General features: G+C 39.1%; 1 protein-coding gene across 1 annotated transcript in view; it reads right to left on the minus strand.

The window, feature by feature from the left end:
* The window catches only part of gabbr2 (gamma-aminobutyric acid (GABA) B receptor, 2), a 161,307-nt gene that overhangs the window by 78,035 nt on the left and 64,990 nt on the right, over window positions 1-18,282 (minus strand). The window contains exon 3 of the mRNA XM_054606465.1: window positions 571-741. Coding sequence (XP_054462440.1) covers window positions 571-741 — 171 coding nt within the window. The remainder of the gene's footprint in view (window positions 1-570; window positions 742-18,282) is intronic.

Raw genomic sequence — 18,282 nt, forward strand, 5'->3', positions numbered from 1 at the left:
ATGGTTCACTGTCAGGTTTGTGTGCTAACTACAAGAAGGGGAGCATTTCTGTTGCCTCTAAACTGACACAAAAACGAACGGCAATTAATATTGGGGAAAGTGACACAATGTAATCTTACCATCTTGCAATTAAGGCTACCAGTACTATGCAACTCTTTAGAAGAAACAATTATCCAGATGAATTTCTTTATCCATCATCCACAATGACCTAAAACCTCAAAAGTGTAATGATTAAACTAATCATGGCACAGCCCATCCCAAAATGGGAACTGACCAAGGGAAAGGCTACGCTGGAGTGCAGGAATTTTGCATACCAAAATAAAAAAATACAATGACCATGAAAACTATACAGTTTCACCTGATTTCATTATGTACAGAAAAGTTTGCAGTGCCTTCTGATTAAGAGAAATCTAAATACTAGCTATACTTCATAAACATCAAAGTGGCTCTCATGAGCTGTGCATGCTCTCTGTAACAGCTTGGTATACAACCTTAGGTTTCCATTGCAAATCATGTGAACTTTACATATCAAAATGTAGTCTCTTGAAAGAATGAATAAGTAACACAAACCTCTGAGAACCTCTGCACATCCTGTGTGAGGGTCCCCACACGGCTCCAGTTGTAGAAGTTGAGAAACTTCACTACCGCTGGGTTCACAGCGTTGTCTGATGGGACGGTGCGGAAGAAGTTGGGGTACTTTTTCTTGTCTGCCAGAACCGGGGTTGTTGCAGCAAAGGACAGCTGAAATGACAAAAGAGAAACACATTTCTGTCATTTGAACTGCTGGTACAATAGCACTTATAAATACTGTGTTGTTGAACCTAAAGCACCGGATGGCAGATCTCAGATGTGTCCTTGCTTTGGTCAGTGGCCTCTGTAACTCAAGAGATTAAACCATTGCATGGCGGTCATGATATACACACACTCAATGTACAAGAATGTGTAGGTGTGTGAATATCTGTTTGTGTGTTAAAGTATGTTTTTGATTGTAAGAAAAAAGCAGCTCATCAATTGAGCCTTGCCTGATTCAGCTCTGAGTTTCTAAGTTAAAAGCATTTCTGTTCTACACATGCAAGCAGTTTGAATCAGAATCCTCTCTCTCACACACACAAACACACACACACACACACACACACACACACACACACACACACACACACACACACACACACACACACACACACACACACACACACATTTAGGAATAAAAAGTGTTCAACCTCAAACACTAATAGCTTTTTTACATACACCTCATTTTCAGTTCAACCACTGCAACCTTAGGAAATTTTAGGCAAGTCAATTAATGTTCAAAAAAGTGAGGGTGTATAAAACTTTGAAAGGTAAACTTTTAAGTATTTTTCCAGAACATTAACACACTAATGAACTAAATATCACTGAATGCAATTCAGTTGGAAAAGTTGTAGAGTGAAACTAAAGCCGTTACTGCTCTAGTTAAGATTTATCGAGCAAATAATAAAGTGCAAACACGCTCATGAAACATGATGAGAATGTCTTCAACTGGTGTTATACTTAATTTATACAAAATGTGGTCTTTCTCGTACACACAGACACCATCACCACCCACATTCATAATTGTCCTCGTTTCCACCCATCTCACCGTTCATTTGTCAATTCCATGCTAATCAGGTTTTACTCTCTCTCTTCCACTTTGTAGCACATTTTCAACAATAGGTCACTCATTTTCTCAAGAGGCAAAAATAGCTGTAGTTAATTTTTTGCATTAAGATTTAAATTTCTGGTTAAAGTAATATACTGCACACTCCAGAATAGACAACGATCTGCCACTTTATGCTTGATTTACACTAGATTCCGTTTAATAACTGTTAATGGCAGCATCAAAGTATTATATTTGTAGAACTGTAACAAACATGTATACCATAAAAAACAGCATTTTTGTCATTTTACATTTTTTATTCTAAAGGCATGTCTGAAAAAGGTACACACCTGATTTAATAAGGCACCGTGCTATATTTACTTAATGTCCTTTGGTAATATAATGAGCGATTGGAATCTTTGCAGGGTTAATTACATACTTTGTAGAGATTAAGCATAATTTATGATTCATGATAGCGATCAATGCAAGGATATTATTATTCTGACTGAGTCCAAGAGGTTCACCAGTAGATTTACTTAACATGTGCTAAAGCCTTGAGGAGTTCAAGAACCTCCTAACTTTAGGGATGACTGTGATCACTCTCATTAAGCCTCTATCCATCTCTAGTCATTAATCACAGTACGACTGTTTTAATTGCACGCTCCTTGAAACCTGATTACCACAGAAAATGTACCGAGCATGGTCGAAAAGAGAGTAACTGACAGAATGACAGAAATTTTATAACTTATCAGAGGGCATTCAAAAGTCAAACATTTGAGAAAAGCAGGACTGACAGTCCCAGAAATGTACTATATGGTGTAAGATAGATTGACAGTTATGATAAAACATTTTGTATGATTTGACTGTATGGGGCAGAAATCGCTCAAATCATTTGATTTGAAATCATGATTTATTTGCAACTAAAGTACGAGTGACATAAGAGATTATCAAAGATCTGCATGAAGGGCATGAGTATTTCTATTTAAGAATGCTGTCCTGATACTGTTTCTATAGCAGCAGAAAATGGACACAAATAGCAGGCTTGTCTTTTTTTACATCCTCAGCATCCTCTTTGTCATCAGCTGAGCCATTTAAGAGGATCCCAAATCTACAAGGCTCCACCCTATCAGTAGGAAACCCTCAGTTTGGCCCTCTAAATCACCACTTTCTGCACAGACCCACAGGGGTTTGTGTTCACACATCAACGAGACAGGCTTTTAAAACAACACATGGATTACACCCATCAATTAAGCTGGAAGAAAGGCCTTTATCTTGCTACCACTGCTAAATCCAAAATCACCCACTAGCCTAAGAGGGCTTCAAGGGGTCTTTCCAGCGTTGCCTTAATCTCCGTTTAGCTAAGGCTGTTTGCTACACCCACACTGGGAGATGCTTCTACGGTTCTATGAGCTAGTGATCTTCTAAAACCAAATTCATTGCAACAGTCCTCTCACAACTGCACTGGGAAGAGACTTTGTGGTCAGAAGATGCTCCACAACCTTATCCCTTTCCCCCTTTTTTATTTTAGGTTTGCCTGCCTGTTTTGTAGGAGATGTTTTTGCTCTGGGCTCAGTTTTTACTTGTTTCATATGATGCAACACAACACTGAACTGAGAATCCCAGAGAAACTACAGAAATAAATATTGACCAATAAACACTCATGCTGAATTTAATTTCTATAGGAGGTGCTACACTTCTGCTTATCCGTTTGGGTTTCTTTAGGGAAAATGACATACATGTTGATTTGGGTTACATGCAAATACAGAAATGTCACTGGTAAAGCTTTAGAAAACATAAAATCAACAATGAATGATTATTTCCTTAGATTAAATTCAACCAACATTTTTCACTCAGGATCTTTAAGCAACACAAATGTGTAGAAGAGCAAGACTAAGACTTAAACACTTTAACACTTGAGACAACTTGGGGTATCACAGAGAATACTTAATGTCTCAGCTTGTAACATTGACATACTGAAAAATCCCCCCCATAAAAACATTAAGGCACTATAAGTAATCAATTTTTCATTTCTTTACTCCTGCAGGTAGAACTCTGTCCTGCAGTTCACTGAATGCTTGGCAAGACGATGTGTGTGAGTAAAGGTCATATAAGGATCTAATATTGTATTTTATTAATTAAACTAACTGTGGACTTGAGGTAAATTGGTCACTGTGAACCAAAATGGACCATGGAAAGCAGGAAATATCATTAAATATTAAAGTCCAATCATGACTTTAGACGAGTCTCTTCATCTGTTGGATGTCAGAACAAAATCTAGGACAGGGACAAAGATATATCTTGTTTGTCCACTAAATCCAGGTCAGCTGATGAGAAGGGCTAAAGTTTTCTACAATAAAATGAATGATTTTCTTCTTTGACATCTCAAAAAAGGCAAAGACTACAGGTCAGCTTTGGCCCGATTTTGTGACGACAGTGTAATAAGACAATATGAGAGGGAGCTCCAATGTATTATTTAAAGAACAAGCTAGTCTTTATCTAACTCTGTACAGACTTTTTCAAAGGAAAAGCCCCAAATAGTTCCATGATATCACACATCTGAGAGCAGTGGCTTATGTAAGAGGGTTTTAAAGAGGGCCGACCCAAATTGGATGGTCTTTGGTGGAGAGCTCTACACCACTGGCAGATTTGCACATGCAGTGTGCACATACACACAGATCACGCATAGGGTAAGGCACATGCATTCACACACTCTCTAACCACAGATGTTGCTGATACACACAATCCACAGCTGCCTTTCTTTGCCAGTAGTTATTACAACTGTGGCAACGGGCTTAGGGCAGCTTCTCCCTCTCATCTCACCTCAAGGTCACTGAGGATCTCGGTGAAACAACCGAGGATGCGTCTGGCCCCACTGAGACATAACGTTTTTGTGAAGACTTGAGATGAATCTTTGATACCATAGCAGTGGTGATCTATTCAGACCCTCTGTACACACAGTTGGTTATCACATTCTATTTGAAGTGAGTACAAAAGCTTTGCCGCTGCTCCATTTGGGCTTATTCAAGTCACAATGAAACTAGTTTTGTGTTGATGCATGGAGGAAAAGTGAGAAAAAAGGGCCAAGAATAGAAAATAAAAAGGTATACGAGGACAGAGTCAGAGAGCAGGGTGAGATGTTTTCTGCTGATTCACAGGGTACTCCATGGGTGAATAAGTGTTTGTGTATCAGAACAGTTAACTGAGTGAATGGATGTATTTTAAACTTCTTAGGTCAATCACTGATCTTTGTAGGGCTTTAAGACTGGCAATTGTCACAACTGCTGTCTAGGGAGCCAAATCATTTTCCTTACCTGTTAAGGTCACCATATATAACATGTCGTCGCAGCTCCTGGAAGCTGAGACTTGGAGACGCCAACACCAGGCTTATTTAGTTATTTAGTCTGTTCAGTGACCAATGACTGTTGTTCAGTTCACCTTCCTGCCCATACTGGCAAAAGCTTTTTTTTTGTTGTGTTGACCTCTGCAAATAAATATATCAGGTTTTTAAAAGTCTACATGGGATGTGTTTATTGCAAATCTGTAACACTATGAGAGACTATACTTACGCACAACAGTGCTTAAAGCTAATGCTGAACCAAATTTTTATTTATTATTTATTTATTTTTATTTGCCCTGATGACGCGCTAGATTTATAGTCAGGGAATCGTAATTCATCCAGAGGAGAACATGATAGACGGTGCCAACTTTGATGGCAAGCAATCCAATATTTGTTGAAAAATGACACACAAAGAGAAGTATCAAGCTCATGGTGGTGCTATCAAAATCACAATCGATTTAATCATCTAGGAACCAGGAATGTAAAAAAATTGCTTAGACACTTCAGTCGACAGGCCAACATTGTCATCCATGGAGGCCATGCAGCTAGTGTGGTTGAAATGAGCTTCGTAAATTAACTTTTCATTTGACAAAAGCTATGACTTTGTCTCACTTAGTGTGTTATTCATGCTCTTTGCAGGAGTTAGATGTAGTGAGACATCGGATGAGATAAAGGTTATTTGTCTTTCTGACCACATTATAACATAGCCACAGAAGATTGTTACAGCCAAATACTTAGATATGGTTGTTTAAGCCCCTATTACCAAAATCCAATGCAACCTGTATTTTGTTTATATCTCCTACAATATATCTGCCTGATTTGGCATGGGATTGGATCAATGGTGCAAAAAATAAAGACAACAAGCCTTACAATCTTCCCCCACACAAGCAGTTTGAAGGGGAAATAAGGGAATGTGTCTAATCACATTGACGGTTCTAATAGCATTGATTGGTCCTAGCGGGTCTGCTTCGCAATAGGATCTGCTGCTGCTAATTGTGTGGTTTGCCTTTGAATAATGAAGTGGCTATCATGGAAAGGCTAGATAAAAAATGAATCGTAGGTAAATATCAGCTCACTCATAGTGCTTTGCTCCTACCTTTCATGTTTATTATACACAAGGTGATATATCACGGAATAATCTCACGCAGAGAGGAATGAGAGGCAAACAGAATTTATGATATAACAATTCTTCCAAATGGTACTGGTTAAGGAAAATTGATGTTCACCACTTACCGAAAAGCGAGTACTGTACTTTAAAACAAGCTGTCATCCTTTGATCAAATATCTTACAAATAATACCTCAAATTTTGTGGAAAAGCATGATCAATATTTCAACAACACACTGACAGCCTATAAAACGTAAAAAAATCAAACACTGCTTTCTGTTTTAAAAATACCTTCCTTACTATACAGTCTTTACCCTACTATTTCTATTACAAAATTCAAAATGTCTAGATATTTCTTTCTCAATTTTTCCAGTTTTCTAGTATAGATGCAATGAAAGGGTGCAGCAGCAAACACTTGGAGTCAACACTCTACACTAAGTTGGAACATGGACATGTTTTGCCACATTATTAATCACCCAAAAAGAGACGGAAGTAGTTTCTATGAATTTCCCATAATGCCAAAAACGAAAAGGCCCTGCTTTGAGGAAAGTTCAGCAAGTTATAAAACCAAAAGGAAAGGTTTTATAATTGCAACGTATAGTATCAAACAACTTCAAACACTCAACCCACCCCTGCCTATTATCTCTACCTTCACCCACTCAACTGATTCAAAGCCCATCCATCCTGACGGAGCCCCGAGACCCCTTGCAGAGTAATAGCTAGGTAATAGCAGTGCTGTTGATCAGGAAGCACGGAGGTGGTCCTGGGGCTTATTCAATATTCAAGAGAGGCATTTGGTGCACTGTGGGAGCGCCCAGCTGGAGAGGCGGCAGTAAGGGAGAAGCTTTGGACCCCACGCCGACCACATCCAGAACTCATTAGCACCAGGATGGAGGAGAGAAAGACATGAATATTGCAGGTAGATGGTGGAGGAACTGACTGAGAGGCCCAGTGGTGATGAAAGAGTCAGACATGGAGGTGGGGAGACAATGGAGGGAGTGATACAGACAAACGGGGAATCTGAACAAGGGAAAGAATAAAGATGAGATGGGAATTATAGGGAGTCAAGTGCGAGTATAAGAGAACAATGCACACATATATCATCTCTTCTCATTTTAAAGTCGGGGGTTAAATGGAGAGAATCTGCTCGACTCCACTGCAATTTAGCTCTGGGATGTAAGAGCAATGGAGGATATATTGCCAAATGGACTGACTACTTTGAGAGAGAACAGATGTAGTAATAGAACACAGTAAAGAAAGCGACTTCAGATCCATGCAATGCACAGTAGGATGCAGACATTACAGCATCCTATATGGGCTTGACTGTGATTTGTGAGTGTACAGGCACTCTGGCACGATGACACACATTTAAATTCAGACCTTGTCACTTGCCAACATGCCTGTAGTTCATGTCCAACCAAAAAGACTCACTCACATATTGGACTGGGCCATACGGGTAAAATTTACAATATAGATATATCAAAAATGTATAAAGTAACATGATAAATACCCCCAAAACATATAGGCCTTTTTTCTGTACAATTAAACCATAGACATACACCTACACACATTAAAGCATACTTGAAGGTGTTGTTGCTGGATTTTCATTTTTCCAAAATGGCTAGGAACTAATTTAGATGAGACACATTAGCCATGTGTGTGCGTGTACTCTATGTGTGTCTAAATGTTTGTGCTGAGCATCCACACAGGCGCTGGGGGACGGGAAGTGGAAGCTGACTGATGCTGGTATCATTGCTGGTAAACAGATGATATGAATATATGTACATAGATACATGAGAGGAATCCAGATAATATAATAATTGATGCCTTTTGAGCCCCATTAGTGATAGCAACTGTTCGCATACCTTCTTATGAAGAAATCAAAAATAGAAGCATAATAATAAAATAAAATACTGCAATGTGTAGTAGTGCTGATTCACTAACAACATTTAACATGTTATTGGTTTGACATTTGATCCTTAGCCTCTCAAAGTGGTTTGATTTATTAAGACATATATAATTCATATTTAAAAAATATGAGGTGCACAGTGGATAATACCGCTGTCAGTTATGAATTATAGTTTGTTCCTGGGGTTTGCAACAAAAAATAATCACAATGTGATCCCTATAAAAGGTACAGAGAAACACTTTCAGAAATAGCCCAAATAGAAGAATAAACATATAGTGATAGACTATCGAAACAACTGTTAAAAGCCTCTTCATTGGTGCACTAACGTTCTGTGGCAGGATATAGTGCACATCATTACACACTATGCCCACTAACTGGCCTTTAGACAGGTGAGTGATGTGGTGGTCGCCTCCTCTCTGATAGCTTATGGCCTGCTGAAGCCCCTGTTTAATCATGTCAATCATTTCATAGCTAATGCCATGTACACGCGCACCCACACACAGACAGAGTGATGTTCTGTTTACGTTGTTGGCCTTGCACAACACCCCATCACATCTTATCTCAGGTCAATCATTTAGACCTGGTTGTCATTCCTCACTATTTCCTTCCACATATTACAGATATGAGCTTCACTGACTAGGACATTGTCAAATACGAATCACCACTCTGGACAAATGTCAGGCTAGATAATATGAGGAAGAGCTTGAAGAGCCTGATGACAAATATAATGTGATTCAATTGATGTATTACTTTTTATAGGAGGATTGGTCCTGCGATAGCAAATCATTTGCACGCCCAAATCCTTTCACTTGCATCCTAACGTGTTTAGACTTGCTGCAAAAGGTTTGATGCTTGGAGTGGCCTTGTCTGAGTAACTTGATTTTCACACGCACATTGCCACTAAACCGGTGCTGTGCAAGCATTGACCCTCTCCTGTGCCGTGTTCAACATTTGGATTGCCCTGCACGATCATTCAATCATACACGCACCGCTGCTGAATTGCTGCTGTGCAAGGCAGAGGCTTTCATTTACTCGCCGCAGGTATTTCAATCCACCATGCACGGACATCCAACCCACACATGCAACACCTCTTCTACTATGGTTACTCTTGTTCAGTTTAGTGCACACACCATAAACAAATGTTAGTGTAGGAAGAACAAGATGTACTTAAGAAAGGGAGGAATGGGCTGAGGAGATTAAAAAGAGAGAGAATTTATACCCAAATATGTCATCTAAAACACAATAAAACAACCAACAAATGTATGTTTTTTCCTAATATCATCTATCAAACCAACTTAGCATCATGATAATAAAAAAGGCAAGATATCACGCTCACGCTGAAAAGGTCAAGGCTGTAGTTATCATTAAAGGCTGATGGTTGCTCATCTCACTTGTTAATGCTGTGTAAAGCAGTTTAAACTCAGATTAAGATCATTACTCTTCCCTCAAGCTGACCACTAAAAGCTTCATCACTGACACAGGCTGCATAGCATGGAGGAAGCTTGTGGACTCTATTCTAAGGTCATGGGCGACCTCAGAGCTTGACTTGGTTGACACAATCAGATTTTCTAAAATAGCTGGAGCTGAGCTTGATATGTCTCATTTCAACAGTACTTGTCTGCATGTACATAACCTTGATTTAAATGGCTAATAAGTTAGCTATAAAGAGACAGATGGACATGCATGCAGGAAACGGTAATTCTCTCCAGCTGATCTTTCATTACTAAATAATTAATTTGTCGTACAGTATGGCATGTGCTAGGCATGTTAGATGCGGCAGTTCAGTGGACCATTAATCAATGGAAGGTGTCACTTGTCATCGCCGTTTCTCTGGGAGTGAAAAGCAGGAAACATGGGACACCACCCTCTGATCGCCTCTCACGTGAGACGCGTTTGTAGGATGCTGTCGTTCTTCATTTGGCCATATGTAGACAAGCTGTCCTTGAGCGGTGGAGATGAGATGAGAGGAGATGAATCGCTATCACTAACCGGATCGGGGAAAGCATTTTCTTATCGATCCAGGTGTGCTGGAGTGTGCGGAAGATATCGACAGGATTGGGTGTGAAATAAGAGGAGAGGATGTGACGCCCACTTAAGCTACACCTTGAGAAGTCAGTTACAAGAGCCTGTTTATGGGTGAGCATGACCAGGCATGTTTAAAAGGATATATGACCTTATCTCATAAATATATGTAAATGACCAGCAGCAAATCAGTATGACACAGGAGACACATGACAGTTATTCTATTCAGTTTTAAGACCACTTTTCGGGTCTTAAAACATATGGTAACATAGTATCAACGCATGTTAACCAAACCATCAACACACAGAAATCTGTGAATACTCAGGGGGAGTCGGGAGTCGGGGGCCATGAGTGATGCTATTCTGCCGCCTAGCTCCATAACTATTCTATTTATAAATTGAGATTTGATACCGTAACCTGAAATCTCACTGTGCTCCCTGCTGCTGCCACTTGGCTGCCTATGAATGATTAATGAGCAGATACTGAATTGTAGAGACTATTATTGTTCTTTTCTCCCAACCCTCCCTCCCATTCCCCTCCACCCATCGCTCTATACACAGATTCCTTTGGGGAGGCAAGGGATTACATTGCATGAGCTAGTTTTTTTCCCTGCTTACTTGGCCAGGTTGTAGTGAACACATTGCAAAAAATGTTGACATCCTCATATTTAGAATTAAAGAGATACTCTTGCCAAAATCTTTTGTGCATCATATTCCCCCTGTAGACCTTAGAGGAATTGCCGCAGTGGTCAGTTTTAAAGGCCCTATAAAACTTATTTTCACAACTCAGCTTCCCACTCTGAGTTTGCTGAAGTTAAATGAATATCGTCACTTTGGAGCTTTAGGTTTTACTTTCTCTGTGCTCTTTTCATTGCTTTAAAGTGGTAGATGTAAAATATTTCTGTTCGGCAATCAGAATTAATCTTGTGACAGTTTGTGGATTGTCTTGTTACTGTTCAAAATTTCTATCAAACCATATTGCATCACGCGTGGTGCTTAGTGCTCCAAATGTATATATGCATATAATGAACGATCTGATGTGGTATCGTTAAATAACTTTATTAATGCAGATGTATAATAAACCGAGCTTTAGAAATTAGCTGGATCTATCTGCATCATTTTACAATTACATTACATTACATTACAGTCATTTAGCAGACGCTTTTATCCAAAGCGACTTACAGTCAGTAGTATATTACATATCATTCACCCATTCACACACTGATGACAGGCTACCATCAAGGTGCCACCATCAGACTCTAACTAACATTCATCATCCAGTCCACACCGATGGCAAGCCTTCGGGAGCAACTTGGGGTTAAGTGTCTTGCCCAAGGACACATCGACTGCCGAAGCCGGGTATCGAACCACCGTCCTCTGAATGGAGAACTACCTTGCTCTCCACTACGCCACAGCCGCTCCTACAATGTTTGTAGCGTAGGCGACTGTTCAGTGTGCCACTTTATTATGCTTTGAAATGTGTGAGAATCAGAAGCTTCTGTTCTGCTAGAGGCATTTATCTGTAAACATGGTCGTTGTTGACTGCAACTGCACAATTGGTTTCTGTTACTCTGATTTTTTACAATAGTAGTATGTAGAAGAAAATATAAGTGTTGTCTTTTAATAACATGTTTTATATAAATTAGTATGGCTTTTTAAAGGATCTATAGTGGATTATGTTTTATTAAGATCAAGGAATTTAAGGTCTTGGTTAAGTTAAAGCACTTAAATGTGTTTTCATTCCCTGTATTAATATAATTTAAAATATAATGATAATAAAATATAAAGTTTTCCTAATCATATCAGGTTTTGTTGTATGTGTAACATTGATAATGACAATATAATCCGTTGGTTCAAATAAGATTGCACTTTCAAGTACGCATAGCTTTCTTTCTGAGAAATGGATCAATATGAAGTTAGAGCCAGCAGCCTGTTAGCTTAGTTTAGCTTAATCCCACTAATTAAAATGTCACATCTCATTTGTTCAATCTGTGCAAAACCAAAGGGTAAAATGATACAATGTGGGTTTTATGTGGGGTTATGGATGATGTGCCAGACAATTTTTTGGCCAAGCCCAGTAACTTGTCGTCACACTGAGGTTGCCAGGCAACCACTGAAGAAGTAACTTTGCCTTGCCAACAAACACAATTCCTACCGTTTTAGCAGCCTAAACCTAACAACACTTGGGATGCATGACTCAAGTTTCTCCCTACAACACGTAAAGCATTACAATGCCACGGTTCCTGGATTAGGTTGACATTTTGCGACATGTATTTTTCCATTGTGAAATGAGTTGCCATTGGAACCCATTTCAACTGACATAGATTCAAGTTGACCACAACTGCTGTTTTTTGTCAATGAAGAAAATGGTTCCCAAGTGGTAGGTGTTTGATAGTCATATAATGTGGAAATTTGGATTAAGATAGGCAGCACACGTACACCTGTGGTATGAATTTCTGAGATACAGGAGACTTTTTTATTTTTTTAAAGAGGGAAATCAGTCGAGTGGCTTGACCAAGCTCATGCTAATTATTTAATCAAGAAATTTCTGAAAAAGGTGAGAACACCATACATAATTATCTAGATGTTTTACTTCATTAGACATAATTAGTCCCTTATTATGATCAAACTTTTTGTATAAAGCAAATAGTTTGGCCTCTAAATGTCCATTTTCCTCCTACTATCATTCATCTTCTGTATTCTCTACCCTCTATCATTTTCCTCTGGTGTAAAAAAAAACCCTGGTTCACAAATAAAGACAGTAAGTGTGTACATACGCACAACCACACAGATTTTCATGTCCAAACACATACTGCCTGTCCCTGTTTTAACACAATGTTTCATCTTCTAGCCGGAGAAAATAAAAATGGGGAAGCTGCAAGAAAATTGCTTCCTGAAAAAATCTGTAGCCCATCTTTCCCCTGAGGAGGAACACACATGTTTACTGATGCTCAGTAAAGCATTAAGACTTTCACAGAACTACCAATAAACTGTGCAATATAATATTCATTCTATAATAGGTTATGTATGGGCAGTGCAGGGGAAGCCCACACACAGGCGATTCATGTTGTGAGTGGGCAAACATTTCACTGGAGACAGCCAGCATTTGCAAATTACTATCTTTTAAGTTGGCAGACATCTAGTTCTCTCTCTCGTTCACTCCCTCTCTCTCTCTCTTTCTGTCTCTCTTTCTCTCCCATTTTCTGGAAAAAGCATTTACAGCTCATACATACGGGACTTTAGCTGTCCCATTTGGTCCAATAACATTCAGATGTGACTCTTCCCCTTGCTTTTCAATTAAATTGTTAATGAAGGCAACGATAAATAAAGCATGGGTACAGAGAACAGACACGACATAGGAGAGAGAGGAAAAAGAGAAAAACACAGCCTCTGTGCCAAAGTTAGAGGAGGATGCTGGGAACACCCAGATGGTTTCATATGCAACGTTGTCTCCCTCTCTCTCATTTTGTTCTCCTGCACATTCTCTGTCTTTTTATTCCCCACCACTCTCCAAGGGTGGCAGCATCTTGTTTTCATGCAAAGTACAATAATGAACAGTAATGTAAGGTGGGAAAAGGAAATGATGCATATCGATCGCTTATAAACGTTTAAAGCTCAGCAGAATAAAATCAAATGGTTTGAATGAGGGAAACAGGTGATATCTGGTATAGTATACAATGAGATGCCTTTCTATCACATTTTCTATCCTTTTATTGTTATGCCTGTACATCCTGTATGTTTGTTGAACATGCCTGACTGGTTTCTGGACCAATGTTATAACATATGTTGTAAGATTGAACAAGTTTGAGAGGTTATTCATATCAAGTGTTGCCATTAGAAAACGTTTTTTAAGTCCCACTGTATACATTTTGCATTCAATCTTTCAACCCTGCATCATTTTTAGTTTTTCATAGTCACAACTTTCCACTTTTTTGTGTCTTTTCTTAAAATTCTTTATTATATTTAATACTTTGGGGGGTATGTTTGACCAGACTAGCGGTGACATGGCCGAGGGCGGGGTCCCCTCAACCACCAGAAAAAACTAGATAGAAAAGAAAAATAATAACATAGCCCAATATGAGAAGGGATGACCTGCTGTAGGCCAGCTCCCTCTTCATGGTCTGGGGGGCGGCCTAAGGCAATGACACCCATGAGAATTTTTTTTCTTTTTTAAACTAAATACAAAAGCAGACAAAGGAAAAAGAAGAAGAAAAAAAAAGGGCCGTACTCTCTTAGCTCTCCATGGCAGTCTCCTTCCTGGGCTACACCAAACCCTTTACTATTAATTGATTCAATTACCTATTTATTTGTTTTTATAATTTTATTTTTATTACTGTTATTATTATTTATTTATTCAAATTTCTTCTCAAGGTTAGTATCACTGCCAGGAGATAATGAGATCGGTCAGGTGTGTGTGTGTGCCTGTGTGTGTGAGGGTGAGTCTGCGTGTGCATTTCTGTGTCTGTCCACAACTAATCTCACATACTGCTGCATCAAACTGCATAATATTTTGGTTGTTCATTTATAGCTGCATCCTCAAGGACCTCTAGTGGTTGCACTGACTCACACTTTCTTAAAACACATTTTGTTGCCGGTTTAATACTGCCATTGATTGATTGCTGACTCCACACTCACAACTCTTAACCTGCTCCAGGCTGGCAGGGGCCACGAGTGATAACACAGCTAAGTAGATTGACAACCCAGCATACTGTCATCTAAATGAACGATTAGGTAGGATTTTACCAGAATGTTCACACTGAAATATGCTCATGCGATGTGCAGGCACATGGGAGAAGTTTGCTATCAGGGCTTTGCTTAAATCAAGAAGATTTCTGTCAGAGAGGGCTTTCTGGCTGAAAGACCTAAAGACAAAATATATATATTATATATATATTTGTGTGCTGTATTTCTGCTTGCACCATATATGTGCGTCAGTAGCAAAGTTTTTTGATCACTCAAGCGAAGGATTCCATTACAGAGGTTAGGCAATAGAAATCTAAGACAGCACTGCAGCACGGCTTGAGATCCAGTGACTGTCCCAAGTCTGAAATGAAGCTTGTGGTAGGAGGGCCACTTTAATTGGTTATACATCCTTTAAAAAGCTCCCCTGAAGTCAATTTTACTCAGACCACCAAGCCCTTTTCCCTCTTTCACTCTCTCTCTTCCTCCATTCACAAAAAAAGACGATAGAGTAATCCTGCAGAATCATCGCTCTCGCCATCTCCTCCCTCCTTTTCTCATCTTTCCTTTCTCTCTTCATCTCTCTCCATTAGACGGCTAATTTGATTTGCAGGCTATCTCTTCTCTACTTACAGCAAGGGTAGAGATGGCCTAGGGATATCAGTCAGGAGATGAAGAGGTGCCTCATAACATGCTTTTAGAAAAGCAGCGTTTCCCTGTGACAAGCACCTTGCAGTATTTACATGTGATTATAGCTTCAGATAGTTAATAATTGTAGAAGGTTTCTTAGCAGTTCAAAAGTCATTGCTCACTTGTTATGAGGGATGGCATTTTATTGTATTGTACTACTGCAGAGCTGAGTGGAGGGCCAGCTGTGCGTATAAACAGGAAAACTGAATCACTTTCTTAGGAACAATGTCTGTAACTATAGTGACTGTGTAATCATTGGGAATGTATTTTTACAGCAGTTTTCCATTCAGCTGTGATAGACTGACACCAACGGTGACTTAAACTGCTTTTCAACTATTTTGGGCATTTAGCCAGGAGGTCAATGTAGAGTGTTGTGTTTGGGTTACCCAAACCTGCTGGGATTGACTCTGATGGTAAGCTGCCGACCGGGTTGAAAACGTTATGTTCCTTTTCTGTGAGGTTCTTTGTAAAACCATTCATTAGTGTACTAGAATTATACAGGAAATGAATGTGGTCAGCAGATATATAGCTTCATTACCAGCTATAACTATGTAATATTACACATTTGCTTTTCCTTTTTAGAACCTTTTTGCAAATATATGAATGTAAAAAAAACTAGTAGACACTCCCTCCTACAGTCTATTAAAACACTGTTAACATATTACATCACATAATTTATAACCTTACTAACATAAATCCACAAAGTTAATAAACGGGACACACTCGAAAAAATAATTCTATGATAATATGGGGGAGTGAACAGTTCAACAATATGCGAACCGATTTAAAACTGTGAAATGTATCACTAGTGTTAAATGGCGTTAAAACACATAACATACTTCATCAATCATATTCCATTAGTCAGGTTGTGGGGGCCTGGAGAGGAATGTGATTTTGATCTGAGTTGAGTCTAACAGCCAGTGCTGTAGGAATGCATAATGCATTACTTAGAAAACACAGAGAGAAGTAATGAGAAACGACAGTATTTCTTAGACAACAGACCTGTTTGCACATTGATTAGTCGTACACCTATGTTGAGTGTTGGTTGGATATAAGACACATATTTAAATGTGCATGCACTTTCAGATACAGTATGTTTTACATTTTGTAACCCTCTATACGTGTTGACACAAACACAGCCCATATGATGTATGTTATCAGTGTAATCAGGTAATACACCTTGTTAAAGAGAAACAAATCTGTGAGGTTTTTTTAAGAGATCTGAAGAGTTTAGAGGGAAATATGGAAAAATAGCTGCTGTAATGTTTGAAGTACAAAACCAAAGTGTGTGTGACAACAGACAAGGAAACTATTCTTAACATCTTAAAATATTCTTGTGAGCACTTACTGATTCTGTGAAAAAGCATGTATCCACACTACATTACTCACACATATATAGTTAGACTGTTATGTCTCTGTAATTAGTGAAAGTAGCCTGAGTCTGAGCGTGTTGAGTCTGTCACCGGACAGACTCAACACGCTTTCTGTCTACATCCCAGCTTTACTTCCATCAGCAGCATAATGTGTGAGGTTGGACATGAGTGCTCAGAAAAAACAGTGTGGTTGAATAAACCACGGGGGACAAGAATCGAATAATCAAATGTGTCTCTTCACTCTGCCCTCATTTCCCAACATGTGACCCGCCGTGGGCTTGCTGGATTATCGCTATCAGATTATTTGTCGTTAAGCATATAGCACTACGGAAATCCTTTGGAAGTTAGTGAAATAAAAAAGAGAAAGGTAAAAATGTGTGCGATGGAAATGTTGAGAAAGAGATACACAGACCAATGGAGACAAGATTATAGTGTAAATGAAGCCCATAAAGTCTATGGGCTTCATTTACACTAAAATCTTGTGTAGTATGACACACTATCTCTCTCCAAACAAACTTGACCAATGCAGCCACAGATAAGTGAGACTATAAAGTGACATCTATTTCAACTTTGGGCGAGTCTTTGGGAATCATCTTTATTGCTGGCCTACACTCCGACCACCTTTTTCCTTACTTCTCAACATTCACAGCTCGTCTTTTATCCTCATTGATTTTTAAATGTTAGGACATTGGTGTTAAAACAATGTATATATTTCTTGTCACATATAAATATGGAGATAATGTTACTGCAATTACAGCATGGGTAAAATTGTCCATATTGGCCAGGCATATTATACATACTACATGCATATCTACATAATAGTTTGTACATGCAATAAATAGCCATTATATAAAGTTAGATACATACCAGGAATTAAGTAATAGGGATTGTCAGAGAGGTGTACATGGACAGCCTTGGACAGGGAGAGAGCAGACAGTCTGAAGGCTTGTGCCTACATAAAACATCTCTTCTGTGGCCACTAGGTCACTAAGACTGGCCCTGGTGTGGCATTCATCGCATCTATCTGCTTTAGCCAACACATTGGGATTGCACCTTGCAGTAGAAACCCATAGCAAGCACCTTCTGCATTTATTCCTGACCTCGACCTTTGCTTTCCCTCCCATCCTCAACATCCTCCTCAGCCCATGTCCAATATTGTGATATGGATAGATACACTCTGTGGCAGTGAAGAGCCATTTTTTTCGGCTAGCAGCCTAAAAAATATCTGGGGGTGATGGTTAATGAACAACTCCCAACAGCTGGGGAGACTCTGCCAAACTGCTGAAGGCATCAGCCTCAGGGCATTCACAAAATAAATAGAAAAAGGTTGATTATTTGGACTGTACAGTGTCTTGCATGGCCTCTGAATTGAAGATAGGGCACCTGCCCTTGAATGGCAGAAATGGTATTTTGGTTAAAAAATTATCCAGCCTCAGAGATTCTTCTCCACACATGGAATTCTGTTAATTTTTAGTTGAAGAATCAAGATGTTTTGTGCAACTTGGACGTTGAAAAGGAGCCAAGAAATATTAAGTCAACTTTGAGTTTTGT

The sequence above is a fragment of the Anoplopoma fimbria genome, chromosome 10 (assembly GCF_027596085.1).
Source record: "Anoplopoma fimbria isolate UVic2021 breed Golden Eagle Sablefish chromosome 10, Afim_UVic_2022, whole genome shotgun sequence".
NCBI classification, from domain to species: Eukaryota; Metazoa; Chordata; class Actinopteri; order Perciformes; family Anoplopomatidae; genus Anoplopoma; species Anoplopoma fimbria.